Source organism: Lepeophtheirus salmonis, chromosome 1 (assembly GCF_016086655.4).
Source record: "Lepeophtheirus salmonis chromosome 1, UVic_Lsal_1.4, whole genome shotgun sequence".
Taxonomy (NCBI): Eukaryota; Metazoa; Arthropoda; class Copepoda; order Siphonostomatoida; family Caligidae; genus Lepeophtheirus; species Lepeophtheirus salmonis.
The window spans coordinates 28,073,138-28,095,730 of NC_052131.2; the positions used below are offsets into that span (position 1 = coordinate 28,073,138).

The 22,593-nt window shown below is 30.9% G+C and overlaps 1 protein-coding gene across 2 annotated transcripts in view; it reads right to left on the reverse strand.

Moving 5' to 3' along the window:
* The window catches only part of Ent3 (equilibrative nucleoside transporter 3), a 143,489-nt gene that overhangs the window by 35,511 nt on the left and 85,385 nt on the right, over window positions 1-22,593 (reverse strand). For both annotated transcript variants that reach the window (XM_040717088.2, XM_040717096.2), the window contains exons 4-6: window positions 19,536-19,664; window positions 9,348-9,422; window positions 6,539-6,780 (exon numbers count right to left, since the gene is read on the reverse strand). In XM_040717088.2, the coding sequence (XP_040573022.1) occupies window positions 6,539-6,780; window positions 9,348-9,422; window positions 19,536-19,664 (446 nt within the window). The remainder of the gene's footprint in view (window positions 1-6,538; window positions 6,781-9,347; window positions 9,423-19,535; window positions 19,665-22,593) is intronic.

The following is a 22,593-nucleotide window of genomic DNA, read 5'->3' on the forward strand; positions in this document are numbered from 1 at the left end:
TATTCACCATGTATTCTTCTTTTAGCAAATATGGTTGTATTTGTATATTTATTTAAGTTAGATATTATAGAACAGATAAAAAATATATATGTAGGTACAAGTCTATTTATAATGTAGATTTATAGTAAAAAAGAAAGGTTGTGTGATAATTAACCCTACAACGTCATTATTACTGTATTCGGGAAGTTGGACAATTTTTTGGCTCAAAAATTTCATGCATTTTTTGCAAATAATAGGTCTTGAGGAAGCTCCCCTTCGGAAAATTTGTATTAGGAAAGTTTGTCGTGGAGTTAATCGCCTTGTACAAAGTTTGGCGAAGTAAAACTTGCTTGGCGGAAAATTTGCATTCAAAATAAGCAATAAGATTGAATAAAAATATATTATTGAACAATTCTAGATCATTTTACTTTTATTTAATTTAAATATCTAAATCCTGATCTGTAAGGATTATTTTTTGTGTGTTAGGGCAATTCCTTATAATCAATGGATTAATATACAAAAAGAACTGCACATTTCTTCATTGTTATCTTTACAATTGAAAGTGACAAATTACGAATCCAGATAAGAAAGCTCAGCCAAGAAAAGCAAGTACAGGGATTACACTGTTAAGTTGCTGTTTGTTGATATAAAATGTTGTGTCTGTTTGATATGGTATGCATGCCTAGGCCTACAATAAAAATTGTAGTATAAAAGTATAAAAATTTTAACTTAAGTTTTTATATAGTCTTTAATTTATATAAGGAAAAAACAAAGCTAGATTGGTATACTTTTGGATAATTTTATCATGCGAGGTCAAATATAATGCAAAGCTCCTTCTTTTTTTTTACAGAATCTGATACAGTAAGGGCCAAGGCAATGAGTAATCAAGAATAGCTCCTATAATATTGGAGAAAGAACTAATATAAAAAAACTAGACATATATTATTGAAGATAACTCAGGAAATGGTGGCTAAAAAACGTTACTTTTTATTAAATATGGGGTTTCCAAGACCCAAGGAAAGTAAGGGAGTGTTGCATCAACATTTTCTAAGAATCTAACTAATTACTGTCTTTTTTTCCCTTTCTTTTTTTAACTTATAAAAATGTTTAGAGGATCACTATTTAAAAATTTAACGGGAAAAAAAAGAAGTTGAATACACCAATTTCAACAATCTATTTCTACATATATATATATATATAGCCAGAATTCCATTCTCATCAAAACTGACCATTATTGATATTAATCTCTTAACCATCTTCTCCATCCCTTAAGCCATTGCATTTTTATTAGTCCTTCCTGCGTACATTACAGGCTGTATTTTGATATGAGGGCTTCTATTTTATTATTTTGGATGGCTTGACGCCGTTGACAAATCAAGCCAATCAACCTTTGCGATTCTGCATTTCCATTTTTTCTGTACTATCTCCAACACTCAGTTAATTAATTGCCACACGGACGGATATAGGAAGAAGAGGTTCTCTGAATTCTCAATCGCCAAGGCACAAAAAGTGAAGTATTTATTCCCCCTACTGAATTAATAGTGTAGAGTGAGGAAGTAGCCATTCAATATCGGAACCACTTTTGTTCATAAGAATTGAAAGGGTTTACCAATACTCTTTTCGGATCCCCGTTAAAGACTAAGATCACTAGTCTACTGCAGCCCCCTTAACAATTGATAAACCACTGTCCAACCCCTAAGATTTTGCCATTTTAAATGCGTCCTTTTTTTATTTTTTGAGGTCATTGTTCCAAGTCAAAAAAAGAATGGAGTCGGTGGGTAGATGAATCATTTTCTATCCTTCTATTTGTTATGTTACGCCTTGAAATCGAAAAAAAATTAATGAGACGACCACCACACACGAATAATATTCTCCTATTGTTGTCAATCCCGTCTCAACAAAAAAATTAAAATACAGAGGCTCATCCCTGCTAATTGATTTTGGACCCTTTTTCATTATTTTTTTAAAAGATAAAATCACAAAAATGCAAAAAAAAAACAACCATGTTTGATTAATTTGTTTTTCGCACAGGTTGCTTCCAATATGTATGTAGGACGAAAATCCCTACAAAAGTTAATAAAAAAAAATCCAACAATTCATCATTGAAAATATAGAAATCATTTGCCATGAGCTTTGATTTTAAATATTTAAAATCATATGACAGGTAAGAAGGATGATGCATTGAATACATTAAATGGAAATAACACATATTTATAGAATATTTGTACGTAGAGCAGAGAAAGGGGAGAGGGAATATAAGACGGATTAATTCATATTTCTTATAAGAATTTGTAAGATTTATACTTTTTTCATAAAGAAGAGAAGTAGCAGTTAAAAGGGAGAAGGAAAGAGGGAAATGTCTTATTCTTTCCTTTTCGAGAGAAGAATAGAATTGTTTCTTCTTAGAAAGAAAATATTTTTTGTTAAGATACTATTGTGATTATCATAAAAAGTTTGAATGAGAGATTGAGGAAATGAACATTATATTTATATATATATATCATACAATGGATATATACTCTTTACCCCTTTCATTTAGATGAATTAGCTAATGCACAAAATGATCCATTCATTTCTCATTGTATTACAAATAAGGTTTCTTATTTCCCGGAAAATATATTTTTTAATTACAAGATCCCGTTAAAAAAATGACATGAAATTTAAGCACTCCTTTTTATATTTTAAGTAGAAAAAAATTATTTTAACCTTGTCTGAAAATGAGTTGTTCGGTATGCTACTATTTTACCGGTTGGTCCACTGAAATCTGAATAATTACTAATTCAAAATTAATTAAGGTAGAGTAATTGAAATTAATTCATATTACGATATGTTAAAGATAAAACAATTAATTACCAAATAAAACAAACCAGTGCTCTCTAGGTTCCGTACAAGTCGAGAAAATGACACTTGCACGTGATCGACGAATTTCCATTCGCGCACTCCAAGCAGTTGGGCGTCACTATATCGTTTGTAAGTCCAAAAAGAAGAAGTGTTTTGTCGGAAAGACCAAAAACGACCCGGAGGAGCTAAAGAAAGCAGCCCAGGCCAATCCCCTCAAGTCTATGAGGGCCCATAAGAAATCTTGGGATTTTACACAAGACTGTCCAAAGAGCTACCAAAAAAATGGGTGAAAAGATACTTTTGAGGGTGGAGAGGCCACTTTTGACACCAACAAATGAAAGAAGCCCATATCTTCCGTTGTTTGGCTCTTTTGAATTCTTTTTTGACACTTGTGACCCCCCCTATTGATCTGATGCCAACCCCCTTTACACATTTTGTATTATACATATCTCGTTGAAGTTCAAAATTCAAAGTGTTCAGTTTTTAATACACTCTGATGTGACGTCATTATTTATGAGCCAGCTAACTCTGATCACGCTAATTACTAGTTAGTAATATCAACAATAAATTTTAATAACCTCCAATTGTTTTTATCATGGAAAATCTCATTCTATTTACGTAAATGATAAACTAGGTGAGTATATCGTTTAAAAATCGTGGGTCTAAGGAAGCTGTAGCTCTCAAATAGGGTAATTATTCATTACACTTATGATTCATTTCTTTGTTTTTTTTTATATTCGTGATGAAATCCTCCTTGATGGAAATTCTATAGACCCTCCTCCATTTACTGGCATTAAAGATACAAAAGTAAAGACTTATGGATACGTTTTTCATACACATTGATTTCTCAATAGCTAGGTAAAGGATTATTCGGAATTTGTGAAATGTGAACACGTCTCGAATAGAATAGTATCAGGATTGGACTTCGAGTAATAAGAAATTGGACACAATAAAAACTTTATAAGTGTCTCACATTTTCAAACATTCTGGACCTTTCGCAGTAGAATTGACATTATTTATTTATTAAATATAGTTGAAGGAATCAATAAGATGAAAAAATAATGTAACAGAAAACTTATAAATATGGAATCTAATATTATAATTTATTTATTATTTGTCTATTCAATACTGAAAAAAAAAATTATTATTTAGATACATTTTCACTATTTTCTTAAATAAAACCACTTATATTAATAAACTCTCATGTAAAAAAATTATTTATTATTATTAAATAATTAATTTGTGTGGAGATACTAGATCTTCCTTAGTGTACTATTATAATATAATGACAAGCTATTTAGTTATCTAGAAGATTATGCCCGACAGACTAAGTTTTAGAATTGCAATGACATTCAGATATTCCTGTCGAAGTGTACATAATTTAAGAAGTCACTTTTTTTATCAAATAATCACTTAACAGTTCCCAAGAACTATTTATTCTCACAATAGTAGAACAATCATGATTTGCAGACAAATATATCAAGAAATAGAGTTTAAGACAGCTTCCCCTTGTTTCCCATCTAAGAAAAAATTACAATTGTGATTAAGTCAGGAGTGAGACTTGGAGTCTAAGAATGTATAATTGTTTGCGTAGACACTACAGCATGATTTCGAAATTGAAATGAGTTTGATTGGGACTAATGATTCATGTCGCATGCATTATATGCATCAAGGACACTGAAGGACTATTATCTATGTAATATTTATCTTAAAGTTGGAGATAAAGCTGAGTTAACTGAAGGAGGGATGGACTCAAGAATTTCAATGAAGGAGCTGTGGATGAAGTATGACAACACTTTTCTCTTATTATTGGGCCTTTGATCTTATTATTATGTCTCTTTATGAAACTTCCGTAGAAGTATGTGATGATTCCATAGAAGATATGAAGTAATGGATGTATTCCTCAGCATTAAGGCGATTATTCGTAAGGTAAGAAGTAACTGTGAAAAACTTTGATGGTAAGGGACATATTCCCAATAAACTATCCTGGTTTTTAAGGAGATGAGATCCAGAGAGTGAGGCACAAAGAGGCGAGAATCCTTGACGGAGTGTAACCTGGAGTTGAAGAGAAGATCTGAGATGAGTAGATGGCGCAGATGGAAAAATCATTAATTCCTTGGAAGACGATACCCAAATGCTCCCATGCAAATCTTCATAAATTAAATGACTTGACACACAGTTCCAACTCTTCCCTTTCCTCCCCTTCCCATTTGATTGATCCCAATAATTTGAATCAATACTTCTCCAGCTAATAATCAGATATCATATGTGATATATCAATAGACAATAATAAAATTATTATTCTAAGAAATTGTTGGGCCAGCGTATTGAATGATACTTCAATCTTTTTCAATATTTGTACAGAATTGTGTGAAGTATTGATATACCATAATAATATCATTCAATAACTAAATATCGTATCATGATAAAATACTTGTATTGTTACAGCCATACCGCTCGGTAGTGATACCGGGGTACTGACGTATTTAAAACGTTATTATACTAGATGATAAGAAAAACCGGTACTTTGTAGCACCATTATGTCCGGCAAAAATTAACCAACGGATGACTAATCCCCTAATTTTTGTCCCAAACATAAATGTCCCGTATAAACATAAGCAGCAGTTGTTATTTCATAAATAAACTTCATCAAATTTTTGAACTCCCCTTCCCTATATCATTCAAAATTTAGCATTTAATATAATTTAAATTTTTAAACATTGGGTGCAATGGCAATAACATTATTGGGATGGCATCTCTTCTAGGGATGTGGTGAATTTTTAAGTCTTTTTGAGCTCTGAATTTATAATTTAGCCGAAAAAGTATCGAAAAATAACAATATCAACATCAACAACGTACTAAAATAATGTTATTGTGACAACACTAGTCTTAATTCTCATTTTCTTCAATTTTGTCAATATCACAAATTAGTTTTTAAAATTCCGCAATCTGTTACAATCCGAAACAAATACAATTAATTAGTAATTGATGAATGAGCTAATTTTTGGTGGAACTGGGGCTCGAATAACTGTAAAATACAAAATCCAACCCGTTTATTGACACATAAATAATGTTAAAGTTTTTTGGGCTGATTTTTTTACCAAATATCAAACATGCATTATATTTAAACTTATTTAGGTATTTACATTTTTGTGGAGAGGAAAGTGCAGCTCAATCCAGATGCTTACATCAAACTTCTGGATTTAAAAAAAAATGCTTCCTAGGGCTAAAAAAAAGTTCGAAGAAAAACTTGTCCTCACTCAAGACGGAGCTCCGAGTCATTACGCCCTAAAGACTCAAGCCTTCCTGAGAGACAACTTTCTGGACTTTTGTTACCTCATCATGTGGTTGGTCTCATCTCCAGACACAGATGAGGGTTATGTATTGAATAAAAGTTGTGCCAAGTACTTCTTTTTGTTAAATAAGTGTCCTCAAAAAAACTCTCGTTTAAATTTTACTCTTGAAAAATTGAAAATAACAAAATGTGCACCACTAGATAAGATTAACCCTTTATAGGTTACTTCATTTACGAGATATAAAAAGGAAGTAATAAAATATGTATTGAGTCTTGTTGTAGTAAAGTTTAATAATTCGAAACATTTTGTAACTTTGTTAAAAATAATTTATTATTCTATGAAGTAATTAAAATTTTGGTGTAAAACTAAAAAAAACAACAGGGAAAACGGGTTTTGGTTAAGAAACTCAAATTGCAACTTACTCTTTCCTCTTTTGGCTCTAGGATAATGGTAGAAGTATTTGTTACAGGATTTGGAGAGGAGCGTTCTCTGTAGTTTATGTAGTGTTTGACAAACGCGGATTTTCTTACTCGAATGAACAAAAGCCAACAGAGCCCCACTATCCCAATTGAAATGCAAAAGAAAAGAAGGGTATTCATTTTTACATCTTGAATTAAATCTTTTGTTAGAATCCGGTTGACTGATAGAAGGAATCCGGCTGTGCCTAAGTAAAAAAAAAAAAGATTGAAATCTTGATTGAACCAAGAGGGGGGAGTATGAACTGAGTATATGTATTTTCGAGAAAAAATATATGCAGGAGACAAAGTGAGTAAAATACTGGTCTATATAAAAAGATGTATATTTAATCGCTGATGTCACTTTTTTTCTCGAAAAATTACTTTCAATTTGAATACAAGTAGTATTTCAGTATTACTATAACGGTGGATAAAGGAAAAACAGTACTATATAAATATATACCTACCAGGTGGAAACTTGAAACTTACACACTTGTATTATGTTTATTTGAGAGGGTTTCAGTGAAATATCAGTAATTGTATAGGTAGCCATGTATTTCAAACATCTACTGTTTTTTGTTTTTTTTAGTTGGGCAGGGAATGTCATATAAGCTAAATTCAAGGTTAGGGGATCAACTATTCTTCGTGTGGGTCACACTCCAACCGTTGAAGCCAGGCTGACGAGAATGTGACATATGACCATTTATAATGCTAAGAAGAGGCTAGATCGCAGCAAACCCGTAGAGAAGAAGGAGACCTCCGGGAAAATACCCATCAAGTCCTGCAACGGTATTGTGGCGCCCCATAGGGTTACAACCTCATTGCAGCCATCTATAACGATGTTTTTAAAACTAACCTGCTCCCCTAGATTCGGGCAAATTTCCTCGAGAGGAAATTTGTCTTTCAGCAAGATCCACCCTCCCACCCAATCACACTGCGAAAATTACTAAGGTCTTTTTAGCTAACAACATGGCTTTCTAGTACAAGAAAATGTGGCCAATATACAGTCCAGATGTCAATGCCTTCGACGTTTCTTTCTGACTGCACATCGAGAGGAAGGTCTGTAGGATCCGTCACCCGAACGTTGAAGCTATGAAGACCTCGGTCTACAAGGAATGAACCACCATGGGCCCGAACTTTGTTCACAACACTAGCAACTATTTCGCAAGAGGCATGTTACCATCTCTCAGGCCAGTAGTGACCGAATAAAATAAATATATTTGACATTGGCTATATATCAGAAAAAGATCAACAAAGATTTTCGTAAAATGTATAGTTAAAGGTCGGGAGACAATTTTCCTTTTTATTTCTATCTGTGTAAGTTTCAAGTATCCACCCGGTATATAAAAATCCCAGATGGATCAGATTGGGACTTAAAAGGATATAAATCGGTATTTTCCTTATACTAATAATTAAATTTGTCCTTCGAACACAAAGCTTTGAAATATTACGTCTTCGCAGAAGATTGTATATCCCCGGCTAATTATATTTTCTATAATATCATTTATAAAATTCTTAAAAAGTATAAGATTATCTAATAGAGTATCTTGTTTATGTCCAAGTTTTAAAATTTGATTTATTGATAGTTTATTAGTTAAATATGCAAACATGGGGCTGTTTGTGCGAAAAATTTGCTTCCTTGGCTTACTTTGATAGTGAGTAATTTTTAGGTTATATCTTTCATAAGATTAATTATCACAAAAAAAAAAAAAATATTTTTCTATTTCAGAAGAAGAAAAAATTGAATTTACAATATATAATAAAAATAATCAAGTGTGTCCAAGAACTAAACTCTAAGTCACTGGGATTATATATTTGACTTTATATACCGCAATAAAGAGAATTAATATTATAGAAATAATTAAAAGCAGTATATCGTTCATATTATATTTACAATATATTTGATTATTTTGTCGCTGATTTTTTTTTCTTCTATTTTTTTCAATATATTTAGAGTTAAAATCTTTATTTTTGATTAATATGGTCAAATAGCTGATATTATTTGCCTCTGGTTTGAACTTTATAGGGTTGATATGGCCATAAAGTCATCTATTTGCATAAATTTCACTCCAAATTTTATATTCATATTTCGATGGCAAGTGTAGGATTCACACATTCTCTAACAACATATTTTAAGGGTCGAACTCGAAAAAGTTTTGGAACCAATGCTTTAAGGCGAAGTTTCAGTATTATCATTTATTAGCTGGGCATTTTGTAGATGAAAAAAAAAGTACATATTTATATTTACATGTAATTAATTTAGTATGCCTTTAAACTATATGTATATGGTTTTTCCGCCTAGATAAGTAATACGTATTGTCTCTTATATTTATATAAGAGACAAAGGATGTTAACAAGAGTGTTTCTTCAAAAGTACTATAAGTAGAGATGTAAAAAGTACTTAAATTCCGGCGAGCGTATCTTGGTAACCAAGAAAATATTTATACTGTTACAAATTATTTATTTTTCTTTTGAAAATTCAGACGTAAGGTCTACTAGAGTTACCATACATTTTATGACATTCTATCAAGCGTTTATTTTAAACTCACTGGTATTCCAGCAAGTTTCACGTCCATAACTAAAAGTATCACTTCCGGCTTCTCCTTGTGCTCTACAAAATATTATCCCTTTATATTTTTATTATTACCCCCCCCGATGAATAATGACGCAGACATATTATCTTAATTACTAAATGATGTCGCTGAAGTATAAATATAAAACCCATTGACTCCTTTACGATTTTCATTCTCAAAATATTATACATAAGTAGTCTTACTTTCTCCAATCATGATGGCTTGTGTGTAACGACTTGGAAGCATGGAGGAGTACCCGTAAAAACTAGATTGCTGAACTGAAAAAGAGAAAGGATATATTACTATATTATAAGTAGTCAAAAACAGTAGTTTTCAGACAGTAAATTAAAGACTTTGAAAAATAGATAGTATACAAAAAACATTAAAAGTATAAGTCTACTTTGTGTCGATATATGTATGTATACTAGTATGAGCCTGACCGTTCCAAAAACGCACAGGGGATGAAAATCAAATGTGTGATGTGATGTCAATAAACTATCCTACTCCTAAATTGCCTAAAATGAAGATGGCTTAATACATGCGTCAACTACAAAAATTCATTTACCTCCAAATAAATTAGTATCTGGCGTAATATCCAATGCTTCAAGAGAATGCTTATGTGCCATAGTTACATCAAAATATTACCAAAGTAATATGTCGAATTAGTGATACAATGTCACTATTTGGTTTTATTGAACAGATTAAATTCTTATAAGCGTTAATTTGAATTGCAGCAATAAGTATTTATTTGAATTGCAGCAATCCAAGACTAATTAACTGGTTAACGCAATCTCACCTTCATGTTAGTACATGAAAAATTATTCAACAGATTGAATTCTCATAAGTGTGCACTTTTCATTCAGGACGAATTAACTGGCTAATCCAATCTCCCTTTCATTCTAATTTTAAAAAGTAGAGTGAAGAACAAAAACTGTTGCTAGGCAGAAAAAAACGAAGGAAGAGGAGGGCAAAAGATTCAAAAATTTATTTTTGTATATATAAGACTACTACCACGGACTCATGGGAGGGGGGGAAAGTCTGATGGGATGTCAATTAATTCTCATTAGTGTTCATGCAATCCAAGACGCTAATATAACTGGCTAATATAATCTCCCCTTCATATTACTACCTGAAAAATTATTGAACAGTTTGAATTATCATTAGTGTTCATCCAAGACAAATTTACTGGCTAATGCAATCTCCCCTTCCTTCTAATTTTTAATAGTAGAATGAAGAATAAAAACTGTTACTAGGCAGAAAAAAAGGAGGAGGAGTAGGGAAGTGAAAGAAGATTCAAAAGTTTATTTTTGAATATATAAGATGAATTAGGGCGTAGCGAAATGAAAAAGTTGGGAATTTGGTAAATAGGATATTTTTCATTTTTTATTTTATTTTTCTAAAATAGCCATCAAACGTCCAAAAAAGGGACCTTTATGGACGCGTTTTGATTTGAAAATCTGTAAAATGTTGAAAATTAAGTAAATTTTCATGTTGTGTCTTTAAAACTATCAATTTGAATCCAGTTGCTGTATTTTTATTTCATTAAGTAGTGTAGTTGAAATATATTATGTATGTTGCAACAATATTTTACGATCTTTCTCTAGCTTGAGTATTTTAGTTCCAAACATGCTGCAAATAAATTTCTGTACCGCGTATTAAGCGCATGTTTTTTGATATGTATCTTCATTTTAATTACTCAAATCTCCTTTTTTCATATCAAATGGGAAATATATTATAACTAAATATACTTCCATTGTTTATTTATGCCAAATAAGAGACCCTATTTTACCAATTTATAATTTTGGACTACGAAACTGTGAATTAAACTCTTAAAAATACAACCTTTTATATATTATTCCTTAATTTCTAGTTTTGATTTGTTTCTACTTAAGCTTTTTTTTATTATTATTATTATATGAGTTTGATATTTTTCTTTTATTGTGAATATTTAATTCTTTTTTTTCACCGATAAGCTCTCAATAATATTTTTTTGTTTCATTAATAGGGGAATTTAAACATAATTATAATTCTGCTCTACTATATGTAGCCGTCCCTTCTCTCTTGCCCACAAATTTGAGCAGAAACGTTGGTTACTTCATTGACTGCACGCTCACAACTTTGTTTGTGGCATGATATTTTGAGAATTCGAAGTGGTAAAAAGACAAAACTAATCAGTTGACTTTGAGTAATGACTACTGTGATAGAAGCTTCAGTAGTGTTGTTCCATCCCTTGATATTAATAATTGAGGTTGTATCCTCATTGAGGTTAGGTTAACAGTATGACCTTACACTGATATCTCCTTTATCACTTCCATACATCCTGAATTGTCAATTTTCTTGCTTGGAGCTTGATAATAATTATAGTAGAGCTGCTCAGAGTGAGCATGCCACACACTTTTCTTCACAAATTTCATAGCGATACTTTTTACTGTTTTTGAAATTGAATCTTTATTTTTTCCTGTTCCGAATTAATTTTATTTGATGTAACGTATGTGATGGATCGCTTAAAATATAAAAATCTACTTTAATTTCGAACCCCAAATATGGAAGTAAAAATTTATAATGAACTCTACTATAACGTGCAACTTTTTTTTATATCTCGACCCAACCTATGCATTGGGGTTTAGACTTATACGAAATGAGCGATATTGAATATGAAACAAAGACTATTTTCATTTTAAAAAGTTAATCATTTGTAATTCCTTTTTTGTGATAAGTATAAAATTGATAATTGAGTAATTCCTCAACGACACTTTCAGACATTTCCCACAGGGGAAACTTCTGCTTATTTTCTTAATTTATTATTAAATTCGAAGTCATGAACGTTACCACAAATAATTTTACCAAGTTTCTCTATTCATAATAAATAAACGAATAATAAAGTTGAGATATATTATTCATATAATCTAGGACATCTGAAAACGAGTTTGCTCAATTTTTTAGACCATTGAGCTCAGTCATTATGTGACATAGAGGCAATATATTTGTATGAAGTTCACACAATATTCTATCAAGTCTATGGTCTAAAAGTTTATCTATTAGTTCCACTCTGGGAATGTTCTAGGCACATCTTTATTATCAAGCTCTAAGTATGAAAATAGACAAATCGGGATATCAAAAATAAGAGATGGAAGTGATTTTGGAGATATCAGTGTACGGCCATACTGTTCACTTAACCAAACATTTTGATGCTACTTCAATTATTAATATCCAGAATTGGGACAATGCCACTGGACCATTTATCAAAGTAGTCATTCCTCAAAGTCAACTGATTAATTTTATCGAAAAAAAAAGAAATTAAATATTCATAATGAAAGAAAATATCAAACTTAGAAATTGAGGAATAATTAATTTTTAAAAGTTAAGTTGACAGTTTTTGTTGTTCAAAATTCTAAATTGGTAAAATAGGGTGTGTTATTTGGCATCGAGCGAATGAGCATTGGAAGTATATTTAATAATAATATACTTAGACATTTGGTATCAAAAAACGAGATTTGAGTAGTAATAAAGAAGAGAAACGTTTAAATAAACGTGCGTTAAACGCGGAATCAAAAGATAATATTTATTACTTGGCAGTAACCTTGGAACTAAAATACTCATCCTTTGATGTAGGTACAAGAAAGATTGTATAAATATTATGTAAACATATATGTGTATATTTTTAATACTTAATAAAATAAAAATCCTGTAACTGGATTCAAATCGATCATTTTAAAGAAACATCAAAATTTCCTTTTGGTTATTTTCTTTTTTAGAGGAATAAAATGCAAAATAAAAAATATCGCACGGTACCAAATTCCCAACTTTTTTCATTTCTGTACAGTATAATATTTATGCATTGGCCAGGTAAGTGAGGATTAATAATAACATTGAAGGAAGAAGATGCATGAGGCAAATTGCAATAATTATAATAATTAATATTTTTATTGATCTAATGACGGAAAATGAAGTCATTTGTCCAGAAAGAAGTATGTCATTAATAGCAATGGATAGAAATGATAAAAAATAATATAATTATCTTTAATGAAGATATTACAAATATATTTTATAAAGAAAGGATTTATTATTTTTTTATAGGATTTTTCCCTATTATTACATTCATTGACATAGATTTCATTCCAATTACATATAACTAAAAAGACTTTAAAGAAAGGGTGACAAAAGACTTGTAAATTTTAAGATAAGATTAGTTACAAGCAGCTATAAGAGGAATGAAAACAATTCCCCATCTGTCAAGGGCATACCCAAAAATACCCAGATGCCGATTCTCAATTATTCACTTAGAGTTTAACAAGGACTTATACTTTTTATTTATCAAGCAAATCTTCAGTGCTGTACAAGGGTGTCCGCAGGAGTGTTTTTTTGGAGGTGGGATTGGTTTTTGGAATATTTTTGAAAATAATTCAAAAGTAAAAAATTAAATTTTTTGGAAAAAAAGTTTCAAAAATGAAATTTGAAAAATCCATAGCTAATAACAAAAACTAATAATTTCCAAAAATCAATTTTTTTAGAAAAAAAAATCAGATATTAAATTTTTTCACAAAAATTTCAAAAAACGTAGTTGTTCACAAAAAATTAATATTATGATTTTTTTAAAATTTCAATTAGAAAATAGAAAAAAAAACTAATATCATGTAAATTATGTCCTGAAATTGATTATAACTTTTTTAAAACCATCATCACTGGGTAACATAATTTCTTTTTCCATATTTATATGCTTTTAAATATTTTTTATAGGTGTTTTCCTTCATACAAATTATTTAATGTATCAGGTAAATCTTTTTCTCAAGCTTTTTACAATTGATTTTCTGATGTTGCTAGCATATTTTCATCAAGTTCCTTCTGAACCAAGAATCATAGATTGTTAAGTAGAGACAGTCCAGGACAATTGGTGGAACAGATACCTTTGCCTCAGAAGAAATCTGAATTTTTTAACATAATTCTTGTACATTTTTAGAGGGATTTTGCTGGAGCACCAACTCGCTCGAAAAGTATTTTTGAAGTGACATGCAAAATTTTTGTCTTCAATGGAAAGCCATTTTCCTGAGAACAGGGTATTGCTGAGGGTTTATTTCGAACAATAATCAAATGTCACATTAAGTGCAGGTTTGATACTACTAGATGGCCAAAACTACCCACACCTCACTTTTCAGAGGTAATTTCCAAACAGGAGTAATAAAAGAATAGATGTGGAATCCACTCCGGATTCCACATCTGTTCTTTTATTATGCCCATATCCGATTTCATATCCGAAATTGATGTACTAAATATTTCTAACAGACTCTAATAACTAAAATGAAAATATTTCAAGTCATCCGTTGTACAGTTCTTACACTCACAGCCTATTTTCAGCCGAGTTTTTAATTGAGTTTCGGAAATTAGTCATGCAAACAATGTAATGTGAAGTATTCAAAGACGGTTTAAGATAGTTTTGCACTAATAACTTGAATATCCGGCAACCTTTTGTAGTCAACCTTGCGGAAAGTCTACTTATTTATATTCTCTCTATGGCCGAAGGTTACTTTATTATCAGTCTGACAATTTTAAAACTTTTCATTCCCTCCTTGTTTTCTTTGATTTTCTAGATCTTTCTTTTCTTTCAATAGTTGTATTTCCAACGTTTTTCTGGCATATTTCACCTCTCTATCTATAATTATATAATAATAATCTGTAATTAGATATTTTTCTCATTCCTATTAAAGAATTGTCTGATGTAATCATTAGAAGTTACTAATTAAGAAAATATGCTAATTGGACTTAAGATTTTCTTTTATTATTACAAAAGTGATATTTTTATACTACCATCAAATTTTGACAAAATTTATAAACTGTGCAATGCCAATAAAGTTAAAATTTATATTTTTATATATTATGATTGGTTATTTTTGATAAGGGATTATTTTTCCAAAAAAATGGTATCAATATTTTCTAACCATTTGTCAAAATAAGCAATTATTAAACTTATTCAAAAAACCAAAAATTAGATTTTTAAATTTTTTTTTTTGAAATCTCAACGTAATGGACTTCTCCATATAGTCAATTCTGGAAAGGAAGTTTTTGTGGCTTCCTACCGCAGCGTCGACGACTCAAAGGCCTCCAATGTGTCTACATGGGAAAACTTGATGGAAGAGACCACCCGTAACAGCATGTATAGCCGTTCTGAAGTTTCTAAGAGCTGTAGTTGCTGCAAATAGTGACCATGTAGAATGAACTAGTACTTATTTTGAAGCAAATTTCACGTTAATTACAATTTTGGTGTAAAAAGATGTGTTCAGAAATAAATATTTGTGTATTTTCTTGGCTGTTGAATTTGGCTTAAGACTAAGGCTAAGTTTTTTGGAACACGGTTAGAGAATCAAACTCACTCTAGTGACTATTGTATCCTTTAAAAAATAATGATAACAGCTTTAGAAAATAAAAAAGATACTGTTAAGATTTCCAAGTACAAAAAAAAAAAAAAAAATGACATGCGAGTAAATGCTTTGAACTTACAGCTATAACGACAAGCATATCTATAGTAAAAGAAATCAATACTTTGAATAATAATAAGCACAAAATAAATTATTTGGTCTATGTCCATCTTTTGTCTAACATCGTTGTTAGCGATGGGATTTTGGTAGAAAAACATTACAAATGTAGTATCCTCGTGCTTCACATAAATACCGTCTATTGCCACTATTATTAATTTTTTTTTATCAATTTTGCGGGAATCGTTAAACATAATTAAGATACTCTTTTTTCTTTCATTACTATTTCAACATTATTTTCGACTCTTTCTTTAGTTAAAGTACTATTAAATATTTCTAAAATAAATATTTTTTTCACATGAACATTGTATATAAACAGTTTCTACTTGCTTACTAAGTAAACCTTCATTTTCTCACTTAAAGTGCAATTAAAAAATGTAAATTAAATGTTTTTAGTTAAAAACTATTCAATAGAAGTTATTTCAAATCAAGACTCATTTTAAATGTACCGGGCCGTGCAAAATTATTTACTGATTTACTTTTAAAGAGGTTTTGTGGCAACCAATCTGATTGTTTCGTATTTTTACTGTTAAAATAAACAAAATCCTTCCTGTGTAACAACTTCCACACGTGAGACCATGTTCAATCAGGAAACAAAGATGATCGAAATTGCAGCCCTCCTCCGAGCGGGAGTGCCTCAAAACAACATTAAGAAACAGGTTGGGGCCTCGTTGAAGACAATTTACAACGTTTCCAAGCGCTTGGAGGCTGGGGGTGATCTCAAGCATTCCCCTGGGGCTGGCAGGAAGCCCACTATCTCAACAAGGCAATTAAAATCAGTTTTCAAGAGGACTCCCAACAGGTCCATTGCCGACATGGCCAGAAAGATGCGAACGTCGAGATCAACTGTTTCAATGGCATTGAAAAGGGCTGGAGGGAAGTCCCTGAGGCGTACTGAACGCCCTCTGCTAACTGAACGTCAGCGAGAAGTCAGACTTGAGCGTGCCAAGAAAATCTTGAATGATATCAGGAGCTCATCTGGACGCATCATCATTTTTTCAGATGAGAAAACTTTTACGGTCGATCCTGTTTTTAAAAGGCAAAATGACTGTGTTGTGAGCTTTGGAGATGTGCAAGATAAGCACTGCTATGTGGCAACAACAAAGCACCCTGCTTCGTTGATGATGTTGGGTCTCGTGGCCTCCAACGGGAAGGCCATGAAGCCGGTATCCCATTGGCTTCAGATTAATAGCGGAGGATTATGTGAAGATTCTGGCGTCCAAGGTCCTTCCGTGGATCAAATCCATAGTCGGCAACTCTCCTTGGGTTTTTCAACAAGATGGAGCACCCGCCCACGCTTCCAAGAAAGCTCAGGAGTGGCTCAAGGACAACTTGAACTTTTGGCCCAAGGACTACTGGCCCCCTCAGAGCCCAGATCTGAACCCACTAGGCTTCTCTAACTAGGTGCACGTGGAGACCAAGGCCTGCAAAAAACGACACAACAACATAAATGCCTTAAAGGCTGCTGTCAACAAGGCCTGGTCCTCCATGGATGCCGATTTAATCCAGCAAGTCTGTGGCAGTTTCAGACGTCGCCTGACCAGTCAAATGGTGGCTACATTGATTAAATTTGATCACAAACTATTTTATTATTCTAAAAATGTATGAATAAATTGTTTCTTAAGTCATACGAAATGTCATTATTGTTCGCGATATGTTCTGAACAAAAATCGGTAAATAATTCTCCACGGCCCTGTAAATCACTTTTATTAATCCAGTAGAATTATATAATTTTTAACTAATATTATTTAAAACCAACTTTCTTCCCTTTTAAATCTTTCAAATGGTTTTTCTTTAATTTAAACAGTCACATCGAAAAGAAAATGGAGAAAAACTTTGTTAATGATCGAATAAATGAATTTACTCTCATGGTATTTAAAATCAAACTTTGGATTTCGATTATAACAATGTATGCACTTACATTAATGTAATTATATATTATACTATTTCACTTAACTACTTGATATTCATTGAAATATTATAAATTGTTTTGATTTTTTTACTTTGTAACTGATTTATGTGTTTTTCCAAGTCAATTTACTGTTATTACCCAAAAAATGATAATTATATTAAAATGAATATTTATAGTATGGGAATAATAAGCGTTGCACATAGATTATTAAATATAATGCCCAAATTTGAAGTCCTTCAAAAAAGTTATTTTATTGTTTTTTATTCATTATGTAATAAATAAATAAGAAATACTATTAACTTATTCAATGCACCTTGATCTACCTTGCTTTTGAATTAAAGTCTTTAAACAGTTCTTCAAAAACGATCTACTAATAACTATAATTATATAATAGGTAAATTATATAGTAAAACCTCATTGTCAACAACATTTTTGTTTTGTTTTTTGTCCATTTGATGTAAATATAATCAAACCAGTACCTCCTTTTGACACTCTTGCAAATCCAAAATATGTGAAACCATGTAAAAATAGTTTTTTTTTTTCAAATATTTGAACTTGTGATTTATTTATTGTCATTGACATTGTTTGCATCCAATGTTCCTTCTTCAAACATAATGAAGATTAAAGATACATAGTACATATTAGGATTAACTCGCTTATTCTCTTCTTTCTTCATTTAACTAATTTCCTTTCTTAATTTGTATTCAATATATATACGTTCCCCCTTTTTCTGTTATTACAACAATACGTTTTTTGGATTTTTAATTTTTTTTTGTGCATGTTCGAATCTAAAACCCATACTAATAAAGTTAATCAAAAATTTCAGAGATGTGCGATATGGTTCAGATCACGTAGTTGGAAACAACTCTGGGACATTCTATGAACGACTCATAATTTTTCTTTATAAAGTAAAATGGTTACAATCTTTTTACTTATTAAATTTGTATTAATGCAATTATTGACATGTAAGAGTTGAAATAGGATAACATGTCAATTTTGAATTTTTTTATTAATTGTTTATTCTTTGAAAGAGTGTAACACATTGAAAAATAGAAAGCTAGGCCATATAATGCAATATTTTTTTTTATTCTTTATAATAGACCTCTATTTATATTGTTAATTTTGTATGAATAAACACCCTAATGAAACAAAACAGCTAATTATGATATGTAACAATAAATGAAATTTTTTTTTAAATGTCCAGTATTTCTATGAGATAGTACTAGGAACATACCGGTTAGTTCATTGAAATCTGAGTACTTCCTTATTCAGTAGTTAATTAAGGTTGAGTGATCGAAATTAATTTATATTTCAATATATTAAAATTTAAAGAATTAGTTACAAAACAAACCTCAGTTATTTAGCCTACATACAAGTCGTGAAAATGATACTTGAACTTGATCGACCAATTTACATTTGCACACTCCAAGCAGCTGGACGTTTCAAGGACCACCGTCTAAACCGTCAACAAGTCTGAAATTATGCATTAGTCTATTGCTCTGTGAAAAAAAGCTAAACTGGACCATAGGGAGTAAAAGAAACAACCCAGGCCAATCCTCTCAAGTCCATAAAGGTCCGTGCAAGATATCTCGACTACACCTTTAGGATGTATATCGAGAAGAAGGCCTGCAGTTTCCGCCATTCAAAAAATGAGGTCCTTAACGCCACTGTCAGCCAACACTGGGATGTCATGTCAGAGGACTACATCTACAGCGAATGCCAGACCTTCCGGTGCCGCCTGAAGCCATCATTGCCGCTAAGGATGTCTGCATTAATTATTAAAAAGAGCTCAGATACACATTTATTTATAGTATTATTTTTGTTGAAAATCCATTATTAATTAATAAATAATATGTTGTTGAAGTTTAATATTCAAAGTAATCAGATTTTAATGGACCACTCGGAATATGTAAATAATTAAATGCAAATGAAATGTTAATTAATTAACTTACTTGTACATCCAAAGGCTACAAATGCTACCGCAACGAGTGTGATAGTATATGACTCTTCTTGTGGAAAGATATTTAACCCTATTTCGAAGAATGCCACAAAACAAAGTGTGATAAATGATATGGTATATCCTGTAATTAAATAAAGAGAAAGACATTATGGTGAGACTGATAAGACTGTATGTAACATATATATATAACTATGGCCAACACTAGCTATTACTAACATAATATATATAAATGACTATATATTATTTATAATCCCTTCTGTGTTTTTATAATAGTAATCATTTTAATAATAGCAGCATAAAGAGCATAATTTTCTAACCATTGCAGCTGGATTGTCCTATTTTTTACCATGGCAAAAATACTTATTATGTATAATATAATAATTCATAATTACTATTTTTTGTCATTTCAGTTATTTAATTGTGACAATAACGTTGGGAGTAAAGAGAAAAAAAATATCTTGAACAAAAATGAAAAAAATACAAGAATGTCCAATTTTTTTATTTTTCCCAATATAGTTATAGCTGTCGAAGGTATCAATATGGAAGGGTGAAAAATATAAACAGAAGCCTCACTCTGTACATGGCAATTTTATAGGCAAGAATTATAACGATGTGGATACTAAATTCTACTACGAGTCCAACAAGGACTTTCACTTATAACTACAGCAAATCCTCAGTGATTTTTTTAATTTATTTAAATAACATATTTATTATAAAACTTATAAATAAAACTTACTAAAACATTATACACTTTAATATGGGAAATTAGTAGTAACTCAGTGTAAATATTATCAATCTATTACATTTATTTACAAAACAATAATTAAACCAACCTGTTTCAAAGTTGCTTATTCGAATTAAACCAATGAAATTCATATTCTAATTTACATTATAAGTAAATAATTAAATTATATTATATTTTATTAAATTGAAAGCTGGAGTTGTTTGTTTTTAGTTGGAAATCGTAATAGGGGGTTTCCCCCCAATGCAGCTTTGAATATTGTTTAATTTTTAAGACGAGAATATCTAGATATAAAGTAATTACAAGTACATTTGCTCCTGAAAGATGGTGAGTAACAATCAGGGTTCGCTCGTAATTTATAGATATAAGTTCTTACTGGACGAAGAGTAGAGTTTAGGATCGATAACAGAGTAATTCTAGGTTATATGTCCTTGCTATATACGGATTGCAATTTGATTTTAGTTCCTTCCACTCACGGCTGTGTACTAAAACGTCTGGATAAGAGCTAAGCTGCTCTCCTTCCAAACATTTCTCAAATTGTCGGGGGTACCATGTTCAGTTTTGGTTTCTTTTAAATTTTACATATAGGTAGAAAATGTTTAATACATAACTACTATGTTACGTCGTTTTGGTTTTAAACGCATCTCTGTGCCCGAGGAAATATAACATTATGTAAACTTTTTTTTTTCGTCTCGAAAGCACTGACCACTTGAGCTAGGAAACAGACGAAAGCTTATATTTGGTTGAGTAGTATTATACTTAGAGCCTTACATCACTCACAAAAAAATATTACGTGATTTTGTTGTCAGCTGTCGACTTTCTGCTTCTTCTTCTTTATCAATTTTTTGAACATTAATTGTTTGAATTCGAATTAACTCTTGTTAAGCTAATAACAATCTCAACAATTATTGAATAACAATCAAGTATCTGGATAAAATTAAGTAGACTACTTATAGACATTAATTTATAGAAGTATACGATGATTTCGAAGAAGATCTGAAGTAGTTTACGTATAGAAACAATGATTAACATCGTCAGAAGTCAATATAACAGATAATTTCTTCCCAGTATTATTGATCTACATTAAACATATTCCTAGTTCTTATAGAATTATTCTATACAAGATATAAGATCTAGAGCAACGGATGTGTATTTCAACCAATGTATGATGAAGTAACAGATTTGGACGTTAGAAGAGCATAAGCACAATGACTGATACTTCCATTAAATGAGATGCCATCCACCGAATCAGGCACAACAACCTTTTTTAAAGAGATGAGATCCCTGAACATGATGGATGTCCCAATGTCATAAACACATAATTATATACATTCAACGGAACTACGAGTGGAATCAGATCCATATATCCGGATGTTTTTAGAGAAAGAATCCATCCAAATAATCCTTATTGTCTGAGAAATAATTAATTTGATGACTAAAGTTTACAAACTGTTTTTACAAAATAGTGCGAAATCATTTTATTTATTTCCATTCACCTGATGAAGTAGTTTGAATGTAGGGCGTTTCTTAGTGCTTCTTATTCTCTCTTGCTTAGATATTATTGATTACATGCGTCTGTTTATCACTCTTTCCTACCTTTAAAAATAAATAAAATATGGGATATATTAATGAATGCCAAAAATTCTAATGGGAGTGGAAAAAATGTGAATGAAATATGAAAAGTAGGATCCGCCATAAGGGGACTGGAATAGACAAGAAATGGTAAACTACAGAGTGAGAGAGAGAGAGTTAGAAAGAGACTAATTTCTCTAATCCGTTGAATTGTGTGATATCATCAAGTCAGTCTCAAGTCTTTAAATAATATGTCTTTGTAATGACTTGTTACATGAACCATTTTATATTGACCTGTGACTCGAGTCTGACTTGAAAAAAATGACTTGCATCTCGAGTCTGGCTTTAAATAAAATTACTCATGACTTGACCTGGACTCGACATGGTCTCAGCTCTGCTTTGTACATAATACTTGTATATTTTGATATGATCCTTTGATCACAACATGATGAGGATAAAAAGTCGTATATGTAGACATCACACGCAAATATAATTATCATTAACCACGTGAATTTTATGGACAAAAACATATATGTAGGATTAATCAAAATAATTGATATAGGAAGTTTTTATTAATTGAAGTTACTCAGGTCTAGGTTTTGATCATACAATTAAATACCTTTTTCTCTCTTTTTTATCTCTCCCTTTTGCAGGTTTATACTATAAATAAATTTATTTAAGGACAAATGAGACTCTAGAGAAATAAAAAAGTGGTATTATGTCTTCTTATATGTTT